At 42.2% G+C, this 25,302-nt stretch overlaps 1 protein-coding gene across 1 annotated transcript in view; it reads left to right on the top strand.

Annotated features, from left to right (window-relative positions):
• TARBP1 (TAR (HIV-1) RNA binding protein 1) overlaps positions 1–22,380 on the top strand; it is an 85,363-nt gene extending 62,983 nt beyond the window's left edge. Inside the window, exons 23-30 of the mRNA XM_050769729.1 lie at positions 4,374–4,460; positions 9,043–9,239; positions 13,751–13,832; positions 15,787–15,958; positions 19,894–20,085; positions 20,244–20,368; positions 21,177–21,313; positions 21,970–22,380. Coding sequence (XP_050625686.1) covers positions 4,374–4,460; positions 9,043–9,239; positions 13,751–13,832; positions 15,787–15,958; positions 19,894–20,085; positions 20,244–20,368; positions 21,177–21,313; positions 21,970–22,138 — 1,161 coding nt within the window. The 3' untranslated portion in view covers positions 22,139–22,380. The remainder of the gene's footprint in view (positions 1–4,373; positions 4,461–9,042; positions 9,240–13,750; positions 13,833–15,786; positions 15,959–19,893; positions 20,086–20,243; positions 20,369–21,176; positions 21,314–21,969) is intronic.
• The last annotated feature ends 2,922 nt before the right edge of the window (positions 22,381–25,302 follow it).

Raw genomic sequence — 25,302 nt, 5'->3', positions numbered from 1 at the left:
ATTTTTGTATTTTTAGTAGAGACTGGGTTTTACCATGTTGGCCAGGCTGGTCTTGAACTCCTGACCTCAGGTGATCTGCCCGCCTTGGCCTCCCAAAGTGCTGGGATTACAGGCATGAGCTGCTGCGCCCGGCCTTTTTTTGTCACATCCTCCCCAACCCCACACTTGAATCCATGGTGGACCAACTTCCAGTTCAGTCACTTCTCAGAAGACACTGTTGCAGGAGTCAAGAGCGACCTCCACGAGTCAGTGTCAGCCTTTGTCGTCTTCTCTCAGCCACATGCATGCTGCTGACCATTTTCTTATCCTCAGTTCTAGTGACACACACTTTTTTGGTCCCTCCTGCCCTCTTTTCTGTGTCCTTTCCAGCTTTTCCTTCCCTGCCCACCTCTTAAATGGTGGTGCTTCTCTAGGGCTAGGCTTTTTTTTGATTTTCTTATTTTTATAGTCAGTCTTATCTATATTGTGGATTCACATACTGCTTAATGTGAATGACTTACTCATTTGTATTGTATGCCACACATCTTCCCCTGACTCTAGATCAAGGGTTGGCAAGCTACAGCCAAATTTGGCCTGGCAGAGTTATATTGGAACACAGCCATGCCCATGCATTTTCATATTGTCTGTGGCTGTGTTTGTGCTAACGTGGCAGAGTTGAACAATTGCAACAGAGACTGTGTGGCCCACAAAGCCATGTTTTTATTTATTGCTTGGCACTTTACAGAACAAGTTTTCTGACCCTTGCTGTAGACGTTTTCCTTGTAGATTATTTTCCCTTAGACTAAATCATCTAAAACGTAGATGTCTAATACTGAGTGCCTTATTGTTTCCCTCAAACTTGATCTTCTTCCTACTCTAGTGAATACTACCGCTACCTATGCATTTGCACAAACCAGAAACCTTGACACTTTCCATGCTCTGTGTCTGATTCGTGACCAGGTCCTGATCTTTCTGCCTGAATATTTCTGAGTTCTCTCTTGTCTGTCTCTGCCATTGTATCTCAGTCTACACTGCTGTCATCCCTTTTAGTGGCTGCCTCACTGGGCTTCCTACGTCCACTCCTGGCTCTGTTTCCATCTGCTCTCCACCCTGAAGCCCAGGCAGGGTTTCCACCGTGAGAATTTCAACAGGTGACCCCGCCCGCTGAAGACAGTGTCTTCCGTCTTCTCAGGACGAAGACTACGCTCCTCGGAGTGTCCTGTGAGGCTTGCATGATCTTAGGCCTCTTTCCTCTCTAGTCTCTCTGTGTGGTCCATTCTCAGTTTACTACACGAGGCACACTGGTTGTCTGTTTTCCGTTGCTAGAACTCTCCAAAGCTTAGCGGTGTAAACAATATTTTTTGTTTTGTTTTGTTTTGTTTTGAGTTTCGCTCTTGTTGCCCAGGCTAGAGTACAATGGCACAATCTCGGCTCACTGCAACCTCTGCCTCCCTGGTTCAAGTGATTCTCCTGCTTCAGCCTCCCGAGTAGCTGGGATTACAGGGGCCCGCCACCGTACCTGGCTAAATAATTTTTGTATTTTTAGTACAGATGGGGTTTCACCATGTTGGCCAGGCTGGTCTCAAACTCCTGACCTCAAGTGATGCACCTGCCTTAGCCTCCCAGAGTGCTGGGATTACAGACATGAGCCACTGCGCCCGGCCTAAACAGTGTTTTGGTTTTTTTCGTGATGTGTGTGTTGTCTGGGCCTGGCTGGGCAGTGTTGCTACTTGTGATGTCTGCTGGGGCTGGGACTTCCAAATGGCTCCTTCGCTCACATATTTGTCACCTCAGCTGCAATGGCAGGAGCAGCTCTGCTGGCTGGGCATCGCTCCCACTCCATGTCTCCAGCAGGGTAGCTGGACCTCTTTATATTCAGTTCTCCAAGAATGAGCATTCCGCCGACGGGGGTGTTGGGGGGGACATGTCCTGATGGGCAAGTGCTCATCCAGCCTCTGGGTGCTTCAGGCTTGCTAATGTTCATTGGCCAGAGCAAATCACATGACCATCCCTGCTATGGTGGAAGGGGCCTACATCGGTCATGCATAGGGAGGGTTGGTTGACTGGGGGTCACCCGAGATAACTGAGTACCACACTGACCTTTTCAGTATTTCCTGCTTATCACTAGTCCTTTTGGTTTCAGGCTATCGCACATGTTGTGCCCTTTACACAAAACGGTCTTCTTTCTTCCCTTTATCTAGATAACTCTCTCTCCCTTCACATCTCAGTTCATGTGTCTTCTTTTTTTTGTCTTTGAGACAGAGTCTTGCTCTGTAACCCAGGCGATTATAGATCACTGCAGCCTTGAATGACTGGGCTCAAATGATCTTCCCGCCTCAGCCTCCTGAGCAGCTGGGACTATAAGCACATGCCACCATGTGTGGCCAATTTTTTTTTTTTTTAAATTTTTTATAGAGGTGAGGTCTTGTTATGTTGCCTGGGCTGGTCATGAGCCACTGTACCTGGCCCATATTGTCATTATTATTATTATTATTATTATTATTATAATAGATAGAATCTTGCTGTCGCCCAGGTTGGAGTGCAGTGGTACGATCTCAGCTCACTGCAACCTCCGTCTCGCGGGTTCAAATGATTCCCCTGCCTCAACCTCCCGAGTAGCTGGGATTACAGGTGCCCACCACCACACCCAGCTAAGTTTTGTATTTTCAGTAAAGATGGGGTTTCACCATATTGGCCAGGCTGGTCTTGAACTCCTGACCTTGTGATCTGCCCGCCTCAGCCTTCCAAAGTGCTGGGATTATAGGCATGAGCCACAGCGCCCAGCCTATATTGTCATTCTTAAGGGAAGTTACCTCCCCAAGTATTTAGATCCCCTAATTTTAGGTTTTCATAGCACATAAATAGTATTGCTTAAAGTTAGAACTTTAATCTGATTTGGTGTTTTTCTTCTCCAGTAGATTTTTAAGTTATAGGAACTTGTTTCTATAGTAACTGTCATGTAGAAGACATTCAGTAACTGTTAATTAAATAAAGGAATTCAATAATCATCTGATTTGCCTCTTGGAGAGGTCTCCAAACTGGTCTTCTGCTTATATGCTCTTTTCTTTCCAATCTGTCTGGCATTTATCAGTTTATTATCACTAAAATAATGTATTATTCCAAACCACTATTATTATGGAATAATAATAGTTTCAGATTCCAGTTGAACAGTCTTTTTCAACTGGAATCAGAAGTTTCCAGATTCCAATTGAACAGTCTTTTTGAAAAACTTTCCCTAAGATAGCTGATTAAGTCTTATATAGGTTTTTTGCTATAGCTTTTTAAAGCCTCTGTAGTATAATTCCATTTAGCTTTTGAGCCTTATCTCTGTCACTCCCTGCCAAACTGGCTTTATCTCCTCTTGCTGCCTTTCCCTTAAGTTTGCCTCTGTGTCTTTGTTCTTATTCACTTATCTGTTCTCTCACCTTCCTGCTCCTTCTCCAGGCCAGTCCTTCCCATCCTGAAGGCCTCGCCTCTCCTGAAGTGAGCATGCCCTTGGCTCTGCTACCTGTAATCAACCCTTGATATCCCTGGGTGATTGGTTCCAGGCCCCCCATGGATGCCAAAACCTGAAGATGCTCAAGTTCTTTATTTAGAATGGCATAGTATTTGCATGTAACTGACGTGTATCCTCCCATGTACTTCAATAATCTTAGATTACTTACAATGTCTAGTACAATGTACATGTGATGTAAATCGCTGTTATACAGTTTTAAATTTCATTTGTATTACTTTTTAATTGTGTTTTTAAAATTTTTTATTTATTTAAATATTTTTCATCCGTGGTTGAACTCATAGATGCAGAACCCACGCATACATGGGGCACACTGTACTTCATTTTTTTTTTTTTGAGACAGGGTCTCGCTCTGTTGCCCACGCTGGAGTACAGTGGCATGATCTCAGTTCACTGCAACCTCTGCCTCCCGGATTCAGGCAATTCTTCCATCTCAGCCTCCCCAATAGCTGGGACTACAGGCACGCACTCCCACGCCCAGTGAATTTTTGTATTTTTTGTTAGCAACGGCGTTTCACCATGTTGGCCAGGCTGATCGCAAACCTCTGGCCTCAAATGATCTGACTGCCTCAGCCTCCCAAAGTGTTGGGATTATAGGCGTGAGCCACTGTGCCCAGGCCCGCTGTTCTTAGAGTTGAGTTATTCAGTACTTTATGTGACCTGCTGATTTTTCTGTGCACTGGCATGTGGCTCTAGGAAATTATTCCTCTGCTTTCAGTCCTGCGCCTGCCACTGCAGCCCCCTTCCCACCCAGACCCTGGGCTGTTCCAGGGAAGAGGCGGCCTCCCGTCTTGGGCCCTCATAGAGTCCAGCACGGCGCCTTGCACGCGCATGGCTTACAGTAAGCTTTGAATGAATATTTATCTGATTATTTTTTCAGGGAGAAGAAAATCTTAAAACAAGCATTTGTACATTTTTAGCAGTTTCATCACATTTGGACGTTGTTACTCAAAACATTCCAGAAAAGGTGAGTTTAAGTTGTTTGTAAGAATTTAAACTTGACTATAAAAAAAGAATTTTATATTATTTGTACCAATTTTTTATATGTAGAGCACTCCTGTGATTTTTGCAATTTCTCCCTTTCCTTTCCACTGCCCTGCTAATGTGCACATGTATTAGACACGAATACCCAGTAAACGGGAATTACCCATTTACATGCATACACACTGAGGTGTGCATGAGTACATACCAAATTTATAGACAAATTACTGGGTAAGTTTTTGTTGATACTTGTATAAAATTAATAATTATTTATAATTCTTAGGATTAGAATTACTTAGGATTCTTTAAATAGGACTTCCCTTACTGCATTCTTTGACTGAATGGTAGTTATTTAACAAATGCTCATGCAAAGAAACTTAGGGCCAGACTATTAAAAGCTGTTGGGTAATTGAAGGTGATGTAAAGTGACTGGCATCATTTGGAGTGTGCAGTACAGTTGCTTCATGTTTCTCAGGTTTAGAACAATTTCCCCAGTAAGTTCTCACACAGATAAGCAGAAATCCTAACTAATTTTGGTTAATCACTATGGCAACCGTTGAAGAATTTAGGAGAACCTGCCAGTAAGATTTGCAATAAGATTCTGTATTATTGCATCCACAGAGAAGAATGTACTGATACACTATAAACTCTAGGAGAAAACTTAATTGAAATAGTGTTCTTAAGTGTTGAAAGTGCCATAAAAATATAAGGGAAAATAAGCTTTCCTAGAATTTTTCAGTGTTCTGGTTTTTAAACAGTGGTCTGTTTTGTATTAACCTATTTCATCCATTCTAAGACAGGCCTTTCTCCACACCGCATTTTAACCTCTAAAATCATGATAACACTTTTAAATTGATGGTGTCTTCCAGTGTGTATCAGCCAGATGGCAGTGTGTTACAGTTCCAGGAAAACTTGTTCAACACACCTTTCCTAAGATCAAGAAGGCTCTGGCCTTCAGATAAACAAATATTCATTCAAAGACAACAAATGTTGTCTTTCTCTTTTAAATATGTGCAGGAAAGAGATTTGTTTACGATCTATTGAGAAAGCTAAAACAGAGCAGACATTGTCCTGTTGCAGGGTAGATGAATAGCCTAAGAATAGTTTAGACAAATTCTGAAAATGAACTTAGGAGATGTTCATGTTAGATCTGGTAAAAATAGCATGTTATTTTTCCATCAAGCCCTTTTTGTACTTGCTGTATATTACATATTTTAGATTTATTTTTTATTTTCGAAACATCCAAAAAGGAGCACTAATTAGTAGAATGGAATAATTTCTACTTCAACACCTTAGGAAAAAAAAAAAAAACTGACCTGACATACCTAAGAAAAGGCCAAACTGACTGACTTTGTCAGTCTCTTCATTTCTGATACGTAAAGTCCGTTGTTACCTAGATAAATGTAGGATTGATTTCTTGGAAGCAATCACTTAAGACTTTCCATTCTCTTCAAAGCGGCTTACTTAACCTGTACTGAGCAATTAACGATTCAAAGCAGTTGTCACACACGACAGAGGTTGTAACCGCTCAATAGGTTCACCTCTTCCGCCGCCTACGCAGAGCCGATTTATCAAGACAGGAATTGCAACAGAGAAAGAGTACACAGAGCTGCTTGTGCAGGAGACTGGAGTCTTATTATTACTCAAATCGGTCTCCCTGAGCATTTGGGGATCAGGTTTTTAAGGATAATTTGGTGGGAGTGGGAAGGCCAGTGAGTCAAGGGTGTTGATTGGTTGGGTTGGAGATGAAATCATAGGGAATTGAGGCGTCCTCTTGTGCTAAGTCATTTCCGGGGTGGGGGCCACAAGATCAGATGAGCCAGTTTATCGACCTGGGTGGTGCCAGCTGGTCCATCAAGTGCAGGGTCTGCAAAATATCTCAAGCACTGACATAGGAGCAGTTTAGGGAGGGTCAGAATCTTGTAGCCTCTAGCTACAAGACTCCTAAACCATTATTTCTAATCTTGAGGCTAATTTGTTAGTCCTACAAAGAAAATCTAGTCCCCAGACAAGTAGGAGGTTTGTTTTGGGAAAGGGCTGTTATCATTGTTTTAAACTATAAGTTCCTTCCAAAGTTAGTTCAGCCTACATCCAGGAATGAACAAGGACAGCTTGGAGGTTAGAAGCAAGATGGAGTTGGTCAGGTCAGATCTCTTTCCCCACCTCAGTTACAATTTTGCAATGGTGGTTTCAAGATCAGAGCACGAAGTGTTCCTCTAAGAGTAAAAAAGAAAAAAAAAACTTTTCTGAATTATGCTCGTAGTTGTGTATTGTCCTGTCAGCTTGTTCATTGTATAAAATGAGCGGGACGTGAGAATTCACGAGCAGGGCTTTTTACACTGATGTATATGAAAGCATCATTTAAGTCCTGAAGGCCCCAGCCAAGCGATCACTGGCAGTACCAACATTTTTGAGTGTGGGCTCCATAGGAAGCACTGTTTTCCCTATGGAGAATTATAGTGGTTTTTTTTTTTCATTTACAAGTAATGTATACCTAGGTCCAAGATCTTGGTTGCTAACACCATTCTCCAATAAAATGAACCAGGGATCGCTGGAGAAATAGCTGATTCTAAAACTAGGGCAGAAAGTATACAAGATGAGCCTGGTGGAGCATCCTGTAGAGTCAGAAGGCACGGCACACGTACACACAGTGATGTGAGGTGGGAGTGCAGAGGGAAGGTGTTCCCAGTGGCTAAAGCTGAAACAGTGTGAGCGACAAAATAAAGCAGTATTGGATCACAACCCAAAGAATAAAACAAATATCCTCGAGCCCACACTGATACAAATAAATGATTGAATCAATAAATGAATCCAGGTACGGTGGCTCACGCCTGTAATCCCGCATTTTGGGAGGCCAAGGCGGGCAGATCACTTGAGGTCAGGAGTTTGAGACCAGTCTGGCCAACATGGTGAAACTCTGTCTCTACTAAAACACAAAAATTAGCCAGGCATGGGGGTACACGCCTATAATCCCAGCTACTCGGGAGGCTGAGGCAAGAGAATCACTTGATCTCATGAGGCAGAGATTGTAATGAGCCGAGATCGCGCGACCGCACTCCAGCCTGGGCTACAGAGTGAGACTCCGTCTCAAAAAGAAAAAAAAAAGAAGGGACGGACAAGACAAATCCTTTGTAAAAAAAATTATAAGTAATTTTTATAAATGCTCTGCCCTGAAGGAGGGGGAGTATGACTTCTCACTCCTTCAGTGTAGGCTGCACAAGTGACTTCCTTCCAAATGGGATCGTTATAACAAAAGACTGTAACAAGGGCTGTGGGAGTTAGAAGCCAGCAATTGTGGACGAAAACCAGTGTATATCATAACATCATACTTTGTAATGTTGGCAGTACAGTCACTGACCTTTGATAAATGTTGATGACGTGTTGAGTAAAGGAATGAGAGAAAGAGGATTATTTGTATCTGTTTTTATCCTTCTCAGAGAAACTTTAGGTAACTGAAGTGTGTTATCAGCCATGCTGATGCCTTTGGTAAACTATTCTGTGAATATGGTTGTTTTTCATTGGTCAGTAGAAACTGGGCTGCCAGGTGCAGCCGGTGAGCACATGAGCCTTAGGGGAGAAGTGCATTTGGTAGGAGCATCAAAATAGCTTCTGATATTTCATTAAACGTTTGGGTCCTTCTGGTTCCTTCGTTAGTATATGTGTGAAGACTAAAGTTCACAGGAAAAGACTACAGGGAAATTTAAACAGTTTTATTATTTTCCCCCTCACTTTTTTTTTTTTTTTTTGAGACGGAGTCTCTCTCTGTCGCCCAGGCTGGAGGGCAGTGGCGCGATCTCAGCTCACTGCAAGCTCTGCCTCCCGGGTTCAAGCCATTCTCCTGCCTCAGCCTCCGGAGTAGCTGGGACTACAGGTGCCCGCCACCACGCCCGGCTATTTTTTGTATTTTTAGTAGAGTATTTTGTATTTTAGTTAGCCAGGATGGTCTCGATCTCCTGACCTCGTGATCCGCCTGCCCCGGCCTCCCAAAGTGCTGGGATTACAGGTGTGAGCCACCGCGCCCAGCCTCCCCCTCACTTCTTAATTTTCCTGCCACTACTCAGTACTTGTGGGTCCAGGATCACCATTAGGGAAGACAGAGTAGCTCAGAAATCAGTGGCGAGGAGGAGGACAGCACTTTGTGTGGCATCTTGCTCTAGGAGCATTTTCAAGCCATCAGAAGTGGGACTCTTGAAGACTATTTCTGACTTTTTCAGCACAAATTAAGATAAGTGATGGAGGCTCCATTTGAAAAACACTGTGGTTGTATAATGGTTAGCATAAAACGTACTTTTTTCAAGTTAACTCAGGTACTAGAGTATGGGGGAAAACGTACTGCAGCATTAATGAAATCTAGAGCTGGGAGAATGTGTTTTTCCTTGAGTAAATTGCAAATGCCAGTGCGCCGAATTTGTCCAGGAGGGAAGAATGAGAGGCCCTGGTAGCAAAGCCAGTGCAAGAAGTTTTACTAGGAGCAGTTGTATCATTCGTATACTTTTTTGTGTGTCATACAAGTGAGAGTAAAATGGTCCGTGTCTGTGTTTTGAGGAATTTTTTGCCTTCCTTTTCAGAAACTAATTCTGAAGCAAGCCCTTATTGTTGTGCTGCAGTGGTGCTTCAATCACAATTTTAGTGTTCGACTGTATGCTTTAGTCGCCCTTAAGAAACTCTGGACTGTGTGTAAAGTGTTAAGTGTAGAAGAATTTGATGCCCTGACTCCTGTGATTGAATCCAGCCTCCATCAAGTGGAAAGCATGCACGGGGCAGGGTAAGGAGCCCTCGTCGCCCTCACTCTCCTCCAGCAGGGCCCACAGGGAGGGGGTGGTGCCCATGCCGCGTCAGCTTCTCCTTCCACATCCTCATGCTGGAGCATCGGGGGCTCAGACTGGGCCAGGCGTCAACAGCTCACTATGGGGTGTGGTTGATTACAGTTCATTGTCAGCTCCACCTTGACCTCTTACTGCCCTTTTATCCTCAATCCTTTATTGTATAAATAATCTTTTACATGTTTCTCTTCAGTATAGCTAAATGTCATCCTCTGTTGTTTGAGAACTGCTTAGAAGTGGCACGACCTGACTTTAAAGACATGCTCTTCACCTCTCAGCTATACTAGTTACAGCTAAAGAAGCCTTTTCTCTTTTCTAAGAGAACTCTGCTATTCCGCAAACAAAATCATACATGGAAGCTCAGTATCAAGCAAGTGACGTGGATGGGGTGAGGGAGCGGTGCAGGACCCAGTGTCTGTGAAGCCCTCACGGGAGTTCTCACGTCTGCCTCTCTTTCCCCGCACCCGTCACGGCGCAGAAGCAGGCTGCAGTGTCATAAGCACCTTTGGGTCTCTGCGCTTGTCTCCTCGTCTCTGAAGTGGCGCTGTTTTGCCTTTTTATTATTATCATAGATTACTGCCATCCAGGAATTCTGGATTTTTTTTTCTAAATTTTAGAGACACAAGCAATATCAACCAACATGAAAGATTGTTCATCTAAAAGCTGAAAAAGCACCCACTAATTTATATACACAAAGGGTTAAGTGTTGGAAACAGCATAATAAGCAAATGAAATAGCATTTGGAAAACCAGTAACCTGTAGAGGTCTTGGCCGTGACCATCAAGTTATTTGTACATGGTACAAATAAGACTGAGTCATTGTGTAGCTTCATATGGGGGCAGGGCGAGAGTACCTCCCTGGCCACGACGTACCTTTCTACCTTCCTTGACTTTTGATGCATTTGTTGAAGAGGCATTTGGGCATTAAGTGGGTAAGGGAGGTTTTAGGGGCTTGGGAGAAAGATACTTGGTAAGTATAAATAAATACTAAAATGGAGAAGAGAGAAAAGTGAATAGCTTGAGATAAAACAGGGGAAAGGGAATAGCAGGAGAAAAAGAGAGTTAGCTGTGGGGAGATGGGGTCCAGAGGAGGGACAGAGGTGGGAATGGACTCCTGGTACAGTGTGCACAGTTCTGTGTACTGGAGAAGGACCTCCCCATGCCTGGCCCAGCAAAGGCTGGTCATCAAAATTAGTCATTCACTGTAGCATTGCCAGGGACCCCTAAAATTCCAACTGTCATCTGAAAACTAGAAATCTTGGATCTTCCCAAGGAACCTTAAATGTCTTATTTCTCCTTGGTGTATGGTGTATTTCCTATTATTTAGTAAATACATGGCTGAGTTTACATGTGTAGATTTGAACATTAATATTTCTCAGGATCGCATTTGCATTATCATGCAATAATCCAAACTCAAGCCACCAAAGTTGCTCCAGGGGACAGAGGGTATAGTTACCCCATAGACTTTTGGCCCTTCCTTAATGGAAGGGAGTTTGAGGGAATTGCCAAAATTTAACATGCAGGTAGATATTTGTCAGCTTGTAGTTTTCTCCATGTTTAGATGGTGATTGATTATTTGGTATTGAGACATTTTGATCCTGGTTGTTGATCCTATTCTAAGCTTCTTGATAGCTGTGTTTTGATTTCTAAAAGCAACTGGCTATACTCATATTTTTTTATTAAGCAATAAAACGCTATTTTAAAAAATAACTTTAAAAATCTCAGTACCAGGTAGGAGATATAGCCAATCAAAATAAGGCATCCAGCTGGGTGCAGCAGCTCACACCTGTAATCCCAGCACTTTGGGAGGCCAAGGCAGGTGGATCACCTGAGGTCAGGAGTTTGAGACCAGCCTCGCCAACATGTCTCTACTAAAAATACAAAAGTTAGCTGGGCCTGGTGGCGGGCGCCTGTAATCTCAGCTACTAGGGAGGCTGAGGCAGGAGAATTTCTTGAACCCAGGAGGTAGAGGTTGCAGTGAGCCGAGATCACACCACTGCACACCAGCCTTGGCAACAGAGTGAGACTCCGTCTCATAAATAAAGAAATAAATAAATTAGGCACGCTGGGCACTGAGCCACCTCTGTTCTGTGATAACATACCTCCTTGGGATCGGCTTATGACAGGCACAAGACTATGTGCTGGGGGTTAGCCAGGTAGATGAAGCCCTTTTCTTCGTGTGGCTCACAGTCAGATGGGAATAGATGCCAAGAAATCAGAGCAATGTTTTAAAAAGTTTTAAAATAAATCACAGAAAAGTATATGTGGTGATGAGGAAACACAGACTATTCAGTCTGGGTGGTTTAGGGAAAGCCTTTCTGAGTAACACGATGTTTACATTAAAATCCAAAGCGTGAATAGGAACTAGGTCAACGAAGAGTGAAGGAAAGAGATTTCTGTGGAGAAGACAGTGTTTGGGAATGCCCAGCCCCACTTGATTTGCCCAGAGCTTGAACTAAAGCAAGCCTGGTCTGGCTGAGGGAGGGAACAGAGCAGCCACAAGATGGAGGGGACCAGGACTGGGCTTGGGTTGATGTTGAGTGAATTGGGAAACCAGCAAAAAGTTAAACTTGAGAATGACATCATCCGGTTTTCTTTTGCATTATTTAAAGTGTGAAGAGCAGATCAGAGGTGAGCAAGAGAAAGTGGGAGGAAAACTGTGGTTTAGATTAGTATAAGATTAGTCGAGGGCCAGAGAAATGGACAGGCTTTGAGGTAAGGTAAATAAGAGCCTAAAGTATTTGCTGGATTATCAAGAGCCATACGATAGCATAGTTAGGGGATTGAAACCACATTAAAATAGGTCCAAGATGGGGCCAGGTGCAGTGGCTCTCACCTGTAATCCCAGCACTTTGAGGCTAAGATGAGTGGATTGCTTGAGCCCAGGAGTTCAAGATCAGTGTGGGCAACATGGGAAAACTCTGTTCTCTATAAAAATACAAAAAAAAAAAAAAAAAAAAAAAAAAAAAGCCGGGTATGGTGGCATGCACTTTTGTAGTCCCAGCAACTCGGGAGGCTGAGCTGAGAGAATCACCTGAGCCCAAGAAGTTGAGGCTGCAGTGAGCTGAGATTGCACTACTGCACTCTAGCCTGGCAACCGAGTAAGATCCTGTCTCAAAAAACAAAAACAAGTACCAAAAAACCCAGTCCAAATGTGGATAGGATGATACATTATCATATATTACATCAGAGTGGTAGGTTTATTGGTGTCTATAATTTTGTTGACCTGAATATTTGGAATATTTAAAATATTTCATGTCTTTTAATTTTTCAAAAAATGGGTAATGAGGATGGTAAGACACAGTCAACTTATTTAGAAATTTCTTGTATTAGAAAGTTCCACAGCTAGTGGTGGAGGTGCTGTCAAAAGAGGGCTTCTGTTTCATTTTTGGTAACATTAGTTGTTTTTAAGTGATATTCATAGTTAGGAAGTTGAACATTGCAGAAAGCCATCAAATAAAAACGAGACAGTCTCCTTCCTCCCTTCTCCCACCAAAGGTGAAACCCCAGTAAACTGGCTTTTCTTTTAACAGCTACCTAATATTCCATCGTGTGGCTGTGCCTTAGGTTATTGCTTGAGTCCACTACTGATGGACACTTTGATAAGGTTTGGTTTTGTTTTTTAAGACTAGATATAAAAGCCCTTTTGAAAAGGCTGAAGGAAAGGCTAGAATAGAGAACAGGGGAGATGCAGAAGTTGGGGGAGATACGGCAGAACCCAGGGGAATGGGGTCTGTTGTGGGGCAGGGGATTGCCCTTTGAAAAGAGACTCTTGAAAGTGAAGGAGAAGAGAGGACAGGGGGTAAGGAGGTGGCAGGAAGAGGGTCTCTCGCTCCTGTCTCCTGTGATGTGTGAGGCATGGCTGTCTGCTGATAGTGAGAGGGTCGGGGAAGGCATAGGAACTCCATGGATTGAAGAAGATACATTGGCCGGAGCAGGAGCGTGATCTTGCGAGAAAAATGTCTTGAAATTGCTGCTTAGTGTATGGGTTGATGATCATGAATTTCATCTGAAACCTGCCTGTCATATTGTGTAACTTTTATCCCTACCTTTTTTGCCTTTTAAAACATAAACTTGACAACAGATGTTTTAAAAATTTAAACCCTGCTCATAGTAAGTTTGTTTGGTTTGTGAAAGTGGGTACAGCGTGGCTGTGTGGTATGAGTCTTTGGAGTAGAAAAAGTGACTTTTATGTAATGGTTTTCTCTCCTGGAAAAAGAGTTTTCTGCCAGACACAGGTTTAAGGTTCCACTTCAAAATGTGAAATGTAGTAAGTGTCAGTTTTTAACATATGTATTGATCTTGGAGAGGTGTGTATCAATCTTAGGATAAAGTTCATAAAATTTTCTGTTCCTTCTCAACTCTGCAGCCCCTTTTTAAGATATCTGATTGATTCTCCCCTCACCAGAGTTGTTTGATTTGTCTGTGGCTCATACCATATTTTTAATCCTTAGGAATGCCAAGAAGAATTGGCAGCGCATTCAAGAGCATTTCTTTTTTGCAACATTTCACCCACTCAAGGATTATTGTCTAGAGGTGAGTAGAGAATATCATTTGTAAATTCTCTACTGTATATTTAATCTTGAATCCTTTCTGCTTTTGTTGAAGGGTTATGATTAGGGTAAAGTTTTTTTCTTGCTTACAAACATCACCTTAACATTTTAAAGCTCTAAGTTTAACTTTGTTACTTTATGCAGATGACTTGCTTTCATTTCACTCTTAAGCAGTGAAAATTGGCTAGTCATTTTCACTTTCTATTTCTCAGGCAGTGTCTGGCTTGTAAACATGGAAGGGAATATTTAACTAAACAGAAATCTGTTCTGACATTAAAAGGAAATGAGTGAGAACATTTGTGCAGGTGAGATTTCATTGTACTGAAGCCCATTGTTAATGAAAGAACAAAAAGATATACTCTTGTTAATGGCAGTTTTTAGGTTCTGGGTAATGAAAATTGTATAGCAAATGATACATCCCCTCATTGACTGCAACAAAATGTGCTTATATAATTGTAAGAACCATAAACATGCTTATTATGATTAACATGTAAATTAATTCAATATGTAAATCATTAGACATTGCCTTCTCCCTTTTTCATCTGTAATTATGATGTGCCGCCCTTGAATTTAAATCATTGACCTAGGGCTTTTCCTCTGAAGAACGTATAAGTTATTGGTAACTTAAGCTACTGTGCATAAGCAATTTTTTTGGTAGACTACTAAGATTATTGATAAACTGATCTTTAAAAAAGTATAGATCTATATATTGTGAGATATGCATCCTAGAACACTAATGTGTATTTTCTGCTGCTTCACTGCAAATATCATTTAGGATTTTTCAAAGATTTTAATATACTCTGCTCTGTGTTCTTTAGCACCCCGAATGCTTTGTCCGCATCTTTCTGCAGGACTCCTAGTCACTCTCTAGGGTTAAGTCAACCTTTTTCTATTCAGTCCTCCAATAGGAGTAAGTCCTTTGCCTCCCTCCTGCCCTCCCTCATCCTTGCCTTTGACCACCTCACTCTCATATGTTTTATGATGTATTCTCCAGTCATGAAATGAATTAAAACCATATGTGTAAATAAAATGGCTGAATTGTTCACAAGAACTGTATCTCTTCATGTATTTGGAGCTGTACTTAATGCCCCCTTAATCAACATGTCGTCGTGATCATTGTGCCAGTTTAAGTTTGCACAGATACGGCTAGCATGAAGAAAACCATATTCATTCTACAGCCTTTCATGAAGACATGTGCATTGCTGCTAAGAGTATTGTTTCATTTTTAAGTTGCCTGTTACTTGGACCTCTGCTTCCTGTGTACTTTTTTCACTGTTGGTTATTTTTCTGGTTCATTTCTTTTAGTAGGTAAGGGAAGCAAAGGGGGATTGCTTATGCAATGACTGTTTACAGTGCTGTCAGACTATGCCATTTTCACGGACACTTTAATATGCTGTTGTAATCTGATTTTATCCTCATCTTACAAATGAGGAAGTTGAAGCCAAGAAAGGCTGAATCACTTGCCTAATGTCACAGAACTAATTATATTAGTCAAACCAGAATTCAGATTGTGAATTTATCTAATGGGTACGGGAGTAAAAGACTTGTCATGAAAAGAGCTTGAACTTGATTGCCTTTGGAGGTATTTAGTTATCAGTAAATTGCAGTTATCCAAATACTGTCCATCATTAGAACTGATTACTTCTGAAACACTGTTTTTATTAGGCGCATACTGTTTTATTACACACAGTTAGAAGTACCGGAGTACAAGTTCTTTCTCCTCTCAGGGATTCCCTAAATTAATCCCCTAATTTCTCAGAGAAGATGAGAAATATATATAGACAGTTGCTATAAGATATAAATGGAAGTATATAGTTTGATCAGATGTAATAGTTTGGAGAATATATCATTAATAATTAAGTTGTATTTTAAATATGTTATGTATTTCTTTGCTTTTTTTAAGGGAAGAAATTTAGATTTTATAATTCTCTTTTCAGACCATATTTTACATCCTTCCACGCCTTTCAGGCCTTATTGAAGATGAGTGGATCACCATTGATAAATTTACCAGATTCACTGATGTTCCTTTAGATGCGGGATTTCAGTGGTACCTTTCTCAAACTCAACTTAGTAAACTAAAACCAGGTGACTGGTCTCAGCAGGACATAGGTAAAAAATAATTTTCATTTTATTTTTTCCCCTTGTTGATCTGGTTAGATTTTTTTAAGTTACTAAGGACAGGTAGTTAATAATATCACTTTCATTGACCTGGTGAACTCTGCCTTTCCACTTAGGGAAAAGACAGTGTAAAAGTGTGGTATAACTTTGACTAACACTTTTAGTGAAAGTTAGCTTTGCTATTAAAAAAAAAAAAAAAAGCCAAAGAAAGCCTGATCTGCTTTATATAAAGCTGATGGCCAGTGGCCTCCCTTTTAAGTAATATCGTTCATTAACACTCATTGCTTTTCTACTGTATATTTCTATAAAAATAAACATTTCCCAAAGGACCAAATGATGAAATCTCTTTTTTTGTCCTTCTTAGGAATAAAGCAAAGCTCTTGATTCTAGTTCCCTCTTGGTTGGTTGGGTGCTGCTTCATGTTACCTCTTCTCCTCTGTCTCACCCTTCCCTGTACACTGACTCCTTTCCATCAGCTTCCTCTGGAACCCTCCTCCTCCTCCCCCTCCTCCCCCTTCCCGTCCTCCTCCCCCTCCTCGTCCTCCTCACCGTCCTCCTCCTCCTCCTCCTCCCTTTTCTTTCAGTTTCCTTTACACAGTCCGAGTGGACAGATGGACGCTGCCCTCGGATCGCACCTGCCCTTTCTGTGCCACGTGTTTGCTGGTCTCCCGCCATCCTGCCTTTTCTCCTCACTCTGACCCTTCTTGCTCTGAGTCCCCCACATTCCCCTGACACTGGTGCTTCTTCAGACTTTTCATGTCTTTAGGACTCACATGTGACTTGTTGAAAATTCAGATTCCATGTCCCATCCTTAGATTTTTTCTTTCTTTTTTTTTTTTAAAAGGCCAATTATGGGTCTGGAACCACCCTTAGATTAATTCAGTATCTCTGGGGGAGAGTTCTGGGAAAATGCAAATTTTTTCAGGCCTCTGGATGGTTCACTAATGTGTTTTAAGATGTACTGTCTTAAATTTATTCATTCAACAAAGATTGATTGATTGTCTCCTACATGCTAGATGTGGGACCCAGTCCCTGCCTCACAGAGCCCACATTCTTACAGAGGAGACAACAGGGGACACGCACCTAACATAGTGTCTGGTAGCAGAGGTACCGTGAAAAAACAAAGCGGGGTAAAGAGAGGGACAGAGGGTGAGAAAGACCTTTCTAAGGAGTTGACATTGAGCAGAGACCCCAAGGAAGTACGGGCAAGGCAAGGCAAGGTCCGTCCTGGGGAGAGCTTTACTGGAAAAGGAAGAGCAACTGTGAAGGTTCTGGAGCAAAAGACAGTGACAGGAGGCACTTCCCAGTGTGGCTGGGTAGAGCCGGGGAGGAGAGGGAAGAGGGGTGTCATTATAGACAACTGTCGAGTTCTGCGTAAAGCGGAGCAGGGAAATACAGCGTTACTGGAAGGGCAGAATGGCTAACGAGGTCTGTCTGTTCCGCCTGTTTTTGGTAAAGAGGGGCATGTTGTAGTAGGCTCTCCATGCCGAGGCTTAAATGTTAGCATCCCCCCTAATTTTGTTTTCTTTTTTATAAAAGTTTTACTTCATTTTTAATTGACAAATAATAATTGTACATATCTATGGGGTACAGTGATGGTTTGATACATATATACATTGTGTAATGGTCAAATCAGGGTAATTAGCATACCCGTCACCTCTCACGTTTGTGGTGAGAACATGGAAAATCCTCTCTTCTAGCTATTTGGAAGGATACAATACATTATTGTCGCCTATAGTCATCTTACTGTACACTAGAACACAAGAGCTTATTCTTGACTAACTTTGTACCCTCTGACCAACCTCTCCTCCTGCCACTGAAGGTTTTCACTGGCCCGGTCGTCTTCTCACTCTTCATGCTCTCCCAGAACACATTTATTAATGTCTCCTGCTTGAACCCACTGCTTGTGCAACTATAACCTTCAAGTCCTTATCTGCTGCCCAGCCTCTGTGCTGAACAGACTGGACCTTAGCACTGGGATATTCCTTAAGCTCTTGAAATATCACCATATCCAAATTCAGTTTGCCTTTCTGCCCAAAACTGCCTGCTCTGTATGCCCTATTAATGGTGTCACTCAGTCATCGTGGAAGTCGTTCTTGTCCTGTTTTTGCTCTTGCCACATCCATCTGTTACCCAGTCTTGGCGATTTCACTTCCCAAAGCTGCCTCCTCCTCCTCTTCTTTAGCCCCTCTTGCTTTGTCTTAATTTAGACTGGCATTGTCTTTACCTGGACTAGTACAAAAGCCCCCTTGGTTTTCTAGCCTCCACATAGCTATTAAAAGAGATTTTTGTAAAACACATAGCAGTACTGTTACTCTCCTTAACATTTTTTAATGGCTTTTATCTGTGGAATAATTTTTTTTTTTTCTTTGAGACGGAGTCTCGCTCTGTCTCTCAGGCTGCAGGCTGGAGTGCAGTGGCACGATCTCAGCTCACAGCAACCTCTGCGTCATGGGTTCAAGTGATTCTCGTGCCTCAGCCTCCCGTGTAGCTGAGATTACAAGCGTCCACCACCACGCCTAGCTAATGTTTGTATTTTTAGTAGAGACGGGGTTTCGCCATGTTGGCCAGGCTGGCCTCAAACTCCTGACCTCAGGTGATCCTCCCGCCTTGGCCTCCCAAAGTGCTGGGATTGTAGGCGTCCACCACCATGCCTGGCTGTTTGTATTTTTGTTTTGTTTTGTTTTGTTTTTTGAGATGGAGTCTCACTCTGTTGCCCAGGCTGGAGTGCAGTGGCACACCTGCTCACCACAAGCTCCGCTCCTGGGTTCACGCCACTCTCCTGCCTCAGCCTCCTGAGTAGCTGGGACTACAGGTGCCAGCCCCACGCCTGGCTAATTTTTTTGTATTTTTAGTAGAGACAGGGTTTTGCCATGTTGGCCAGGCTGGTCTCAAACTCCTGAGCTCAGGTGATCCTCCCACCTTGGCCTCCCAAAGTGCTGGAATTACAGGTGTGAGCCACTGTGCCCGGCCAGTAGAATAAATTCTTTATCATTATATGCAAAGCCCTTTGGTCTGAGCCATCTCCCTCCACTCCATTGCAGGCTGTGCACTAAACCAAGGTACTTGCTGCTGCCCGAACCATGTTGCTCGCACATCCCATGTATGTGCACACGCTGTATCTACTGTCTGCTTTGCAAACTTTTTCCTTCCTTCCCGTGAGCCTTCCGAGGTCTTACCCTTTGCCTCTCCCTCCCCTAGACATTAGTAACTCCTTTCTGTGTGAGCATTACCTTCACTGTTGTACTGTGTTACAGTTATTTGCATGTCTCTCCTATCCTAAGTGAACTAAGTGCTCCTTGATTGCTCAGAAGGCAGTTTGGAGTAGGACAGAGTTGAGGAAGAGCCTGAGAGGTAGAGTCTCAGTCCTGTACTACAGAGGTGAAAACACTGCAGTCAGATAGGCTAGTAACGTTCTGTGTCCTCATCACTTCTGTCAACAGATAACTACTTTATACAACATCCTTCATTTTAGAAAAGTTACCCCAAGCACTTATAAAATTATCGTAGATATTTTATTATATTGTTTTCAGAAATACAGTCTTTCCACAGAAAATCCTAATCTAATATGCTATTGTTTGTAAGGTACATCATTATTTTATGTACCTCCAAGGAAAAAAAAGTTACCAAACTATGATACTCTGATTCTAAGATGTGTCTCAATTTCAGATATGCTAAAATGTGAAAAAATGTGTATCTCATGTTTTCATGAAGTATCACAGTATATTGGTTAGTAGAGCTGAGTTTGAAAACTTAAAATTGCTACTAAAAATGAGAATTGTGTCCGAGTCCAACTGAAGTTTTTTAGTTAAATACATCTCATTCTAAAGTATTTCAAATTCTTAAAAATACATATACATGTATAAATAAATATATAGAGATTCAGATTTATTTATATGTGGGATTGTTTTCTTTTTCCTTCCCAGGTACTAATTTGGTCGAAGCAGATAACCAAGCAGAGTGGACCGACGTTCAGAAGAAGATTATCCCGTGGAACAATCGTGTTCCCGACTTAGACCTGGAGCTCCTGTTTCAGGATCGTGCTGCCAGACTTGGAAAGTCAATTAGTAGACTCATCGTCGTGGCCTCGCTCATCGACAAACCAACCAATTTAGGAGGTAAAGTGGTAGTTTGCCAGGAGCTTGCCTAAAATCTTTTGGTCTTAAACATTTTTTAATGAATCCACTGCCACGGGAGCTTCAAAGGACTGTATGGGACATGATGAGCTTAGCATTGTGTTGGGAACAATCGGAATGATTCCAGGTGTTCTGTGCAGGACTGTGCAGGACCTGTGAGGTATTTGGGGCTTCGGCGCTCGTTGTTGGCAGCCTTCAGTGTATCAGCGACAAACAGTTCCAGCACCTCAGCGTCTCCGCGGAACAGTGGCTTCCTCTAGTGGAGGTGGGTGGAGAGGAATTTATTATTCAAGTTCTTATTACAGGCCCACACATGTACCCGTGAACCTAAAAGTTTTTTTAAAAAGTTTGTATTTGTAAAAATATTTTGTAGTGCTCTTTGTGTATTAGTTCTTTTGCATATTTATAGCAGTGCAGCCTTTAATCGTTTAAGAACAGTATTTAAAGTAAAATACAGTTCACTTCTGTTTTTCTACTTATTTTTTTATAGGTCACATTTTTAGAAATCATCAATAATGTAGATTTCTGTTCAGTAAAACATACCCTGTTACAGCCCACTCTTGATTTAGGAATAATTCTTAGAAATTTATATCATGTTGGCCAGGTGCGGTGGCTCACGCCTGTAATCCCAGCACTTTGGGGGTCGAGGCGGGCGGATCACAAGCTCAGGAGACAGAGACCATCCTGGCTAATGCAGTGAAACCCTGTCTCTACTAAAAAATAAAAAAAAAAATTAGCCAGGCGTGGTGGCGGGCGCCTGTAGTCCCAGCTACTCGAGAGGCTGAGGCAGGAGAATGGTGTGAACCCGGGAGGCGGAGGTTGCAGTGAGCTAAGACTGGGCCACTGCACTCCAGCCTGGGGGACAGAGCGAGACTCCACCTAAAAAAAAATATATATATATATATACATATATCATGATATCATGTTGGGAGAGTTCTTTTTTATAATGTATGATTCTGTTCTTTTTCTTTTAAAAAGACTTAAGTTGAGGTTAATATGTTTTTTAACTCTAATTTACTCCAAGCGGGGCTATAACTGAATGAATATTCTGTTCTTTTTAAACTAATATTCAGGTAAAACCACCTCACCTAATTGATTATCTGCAGCAGAAGAAAACAGAAGGTTATACCATCATTGGAGTGGAACAAACTGCCAAAAGTTTAGACCTAACCCAATATTGCTTTCCTGAGAAATCTCTACTCTTGTTGGGGTAAGAATCTTCTCTTGTCCATAGTATATTCTCTGAGCCCCAAACTACTGGAAGATGTTAGGTTTTCGGGGTTTGAGACAGTCTCACTCTGTAGCCCAGGCTGGAGTGTAGTGGCACAATCTCGGCTCACTGCAACCTCTGCCTCATGGGCTCAAGCAGTTCTCGGGCCTCAGCCTCCAAAATAGCTGGGATTACAGGCATGCTACACCACCCGGGGTTTCACCATGTTGGCCAGGCTGGTCTCGAACTCCTGACCTCAAGTGAACCTCCCACTTTGGCCTCCGTGGTGGGATTATAGGCGTGAGCCACCGTGCCTGGCTAGGAGGATGTTACCTTTCTGTTTTACAGTTTACCCTGACTCCTGCTCATACCTGCACTTTTCTTTGATTTGTAACATTTATAAGAAGCCCCCCGGGCTTTCCTTTTATTTCATCTCTCTGGCATCGTCAGGTGAACAGGGAGTTGACCCATCAGTCTTTTTCTCACACTCTTACTTATTTCCCAGTGCTACAGACTTAACTTCATTTGTTAATGTCTCTTTTAGTAACATTCAGAACATCGAAGAGAAAAATAAATACGTAAATAAAAAATAGAGTTTCAAAGAGAAAAATTGTTTGTTACAGGAAAACTAACCCTTCTTCCATTTTCTTCCTCAGAAATGAACGTGAGGGAATTCCAGCAAATCTGATCCAGCAGTTGGACGTTTGTGTGGAAATTCCTCAACAGGGCATTATCCGCTCCCTGAACGTCCACGTGAGTGGCGCCCTGCTGATCTGGGAGTACACCAGGCAGCAGCTGCTCTCGCACGGAGACGCCAAGCCATGATGTGCCTTCCTCAGTGAAGCGCTGGTGCTGTTCAAACCTTTTTTTAAAAAACTATTTGGACTAAAGAAACAGATTATGAAATTTACTGTGATAATTTGTATTTCTTTTTTCTTGCAATTTAATGCCAAAAGTTTGCCATGTGCCTTAAACATAATACTATATATTTTCCCCTTTAATAAACACTTTTTGTTAAATTGTATTCTTCCATTAATAAAATATTTTAAGCAGTTGTGGAAATAAAAGAATGGATTTTTTAAGAGATAATTTATTTCCTAGAAATGCCTATTCTCAGAAATGTGGTCTATGATAGTGCAGAGTTAAAGCCGCGATCTTCTGTCAACACTCATACCCTTCAGTCATAAGGAGACCAGGAGGTTGAGGCAAAGGTTCCGAATGAAGAGTGGTCGTCAGCCTCTGTGCCGCTTTCCGTCTCGGTACTCCCCTCGGGAAGCACGCTTGGCAGGATGCAGAGCCAGCGTCCCTGTGAGGCTCAGAATGCTCAGGCAATAGGCTTTAATTTATTTTGAAAGCCATGAACTAGGCCATAATCATTCACAGTAAGTTTATGGCCAGGTGTGGTGGCTCACGCCTGTAATCCCCACACTTTGGGAGGCCAAGGCGGGTGGATCACCTGAGCTCAGGAATTCGAGACCAGCCTGGCCAACATGGCGAAACCCTGTCTCTATTAAAAATACAAAAATTAGCTGGGTGTGGTGACGTGCACCTGTAATCCCAGCTACCTGGGAGGCTGAGGCAGGAGAATTGCTTGAACCTGGGAGACAGAGGCTGCAGTGAGCCGAGATGGCACCAGTGCACTCCAGCCTGAGTGAGAGAATGAGACTCCGTCTCAAAAAAAAAAAGTTTGTATGAAGTTTTTCGTATCACCTTTGCACACGGAGATCAAATAGTGGTTCTGACAACTATGAACATGGACCTAAAGGAGTTGAATTACTCCTGTATATCATTATCGAAACAGAATGGAACCTATAAGTGTTGATTGACTATTTCTGTTCTTTTGATTTTTTTCTCTAGTATTTATTACTTAATTATTTATGAGTAACTTTATTTATCACTACCCAGCAATGAACTTCAATTATATCTGGGTCCTTTTTAATAATATTTAAATTTGAGTCCATTACCTGTAAATATTCTCTTCTGTAGTTTTCTTTAGAAATAATTTTTGCAGAAGGGTTGCGAAGACAGTACACAAAGTTTTCATACACCCTTTACCCACATGCCTCTAATGTGATCTTAATAACCATGGTAACCTTCATCAAAACTAAGAAATTAACCATTGATAGTGGTTCTCTTCACTAGTCTATAGGCTTCATTCAGGTATCCCATTTTCCACTCTGTTTTCTGCCCCAGGAGCCAACCCAGGATACCACATTGCATGTCCCCTTAGTCTCCTCATATCTCTGACAGATCTTCAGTCTTTCCTTGTCTTTCATGACCTGGACACTTTTGAAGAGTACTGGCCAAGTATTCTGTGAATGTCCCATAATTTGGGTTTGTCTGGTGTTTTCTCATTAGACTGAGGTTGTGGGTTTTAAGGAAGAACATGCCAGTGGTCAGGTGCCTTCCCATCGCATCGTGCTAGATGGCGCATGGCACCAGCAGGATGGACCACCCCCATCATCGGGTGAAGGCTGCGCTTGCCACATTCTTCTCTGTGAAGCTGCTACCTGTCCCCTTCCTCAGTCTGTTAAAAGTGAGTGACTAGGCTGGGCACAGTGGCTCACGCCTGTAATCCCAGCACTTTGGAAGGCCGAGGCGGGCGGATCATGAGTTCAGGAGATCAAGACCATCCTGGCTAACACGGTGAAACCCCGTCTCTACTAAAACTACAAAAAATTAGCCGGATGTGGTGGTGGGCACCTGTAGTCCCAGCTACTCAGGAGGCTGAGGCAGGAGAATGGTGTGAACCCGGGAGGCGGAGCTTGCAGTGAGCCAAGATCGCGCCACTGCACTCCAGCCGGGGTGACAGAGCGAGACTCCCATCTCAGAAAAAAAAAAAAAAAAAAAAAGTGAGTCACTAAGCCCAGTCTATACTAAAGGGTAAGGAATGTAAACTGTGGTGGGGAGGAGTATCAAAGAATTCAGGGGCACCTGTTAAAATTACCACAGTAATTAATATTTGGGGGAATACTTGGATGCTATGCAAATTACAAGCCCTGTCAGTGGATGGAGCTAGGGGATCTGTGTATGTCTACCAACCCATGTAGGTACGTGTCTATAGATGTTTCTGCCTTTATCAGTCTAGACAGGTGAACATACATGTGACTTTGTACTGATACCTCTGACACCAATCCAGCACCACAGGATTCATTCTAACATTCACCTCTTGCTTTTAACTGCTTTTTCTGACATAGACCTTGTTCTCATTATCTATATTTACTTATTTGTTCAATCCTAATATAAACGTAGTTTCAGAATTGCAAATTTACAGTTCTTTTTGCCCATAGCCTTACAGTATCTGGTCAAAACACCATTTTCCAGTTACTTAGGTCAGTCCCTTTCTTACCCACCTCTTTGAAAAGGGTTATGTCATGTATTTTATAATACAACTAGACTCATCACAACCTGCATTCCATATTGTAATCCCCTAAATATCCTAGTTGATTTTATTTTAATGTGCATTCAGGGTCACTCTTTGTAGTGCACAGTCTGGGTTTTGACAAGTGTGAACTCATGGATCTGTCATCACAGTGCCATACAGAACAGTTTTGTCACCCAAAGTTTACTTGTGTAACCCCTTCATGGTCAATGCCTTTCCTCTTCCCAACCATTGGTAACCACTGATCTATTATCTATTCTTTAGTTTCACCTATTCCAGAATCTTATGAATGGCAGCCTATAATATGTAGCCTTTTGGATCTGGCTTCTTCGCATAGGAAAGTGCATTTAAAGCTCATCTATGTTGTGTGAATCAGAAGTTCATTTTTCCTTATTGCTGAGTGGTATCCCATTGCACAGATGTATCACAGTTTATCCGTTCCTCTGTTTTAGGCATCTGGTTGTTTCAAGGTTTTGGTGATTATGAATAAAGCAGCTTTGAATAAATATTCATATACAGATTTTGTTTTCAGTTTATTCGGTGAAATACCTAGGAGTGTGATTACTGGGTCATAAGGTATGTGTATGTTTAACTCTGTAAAAAACTA

The sequence above is a fragment of the Macaca thibetana genome, chromosome 1 (genome assembly GCF_024542745.1).
Source record: "Macaca thibetana thibetana isolate TM-01 chromosome 1, ASM2454274v1, whole genome shotgun sequence".
NCBI lineage: Eukaryota > Metazoa > Chordata > Mammalia > Primates > Cercopithecidae > Macaca > Macaca thibetana.
Note: the sequence above shows the minus strand (reverse complement) of the source record. Positions and strands in the feature narration are given on the sequence as shown.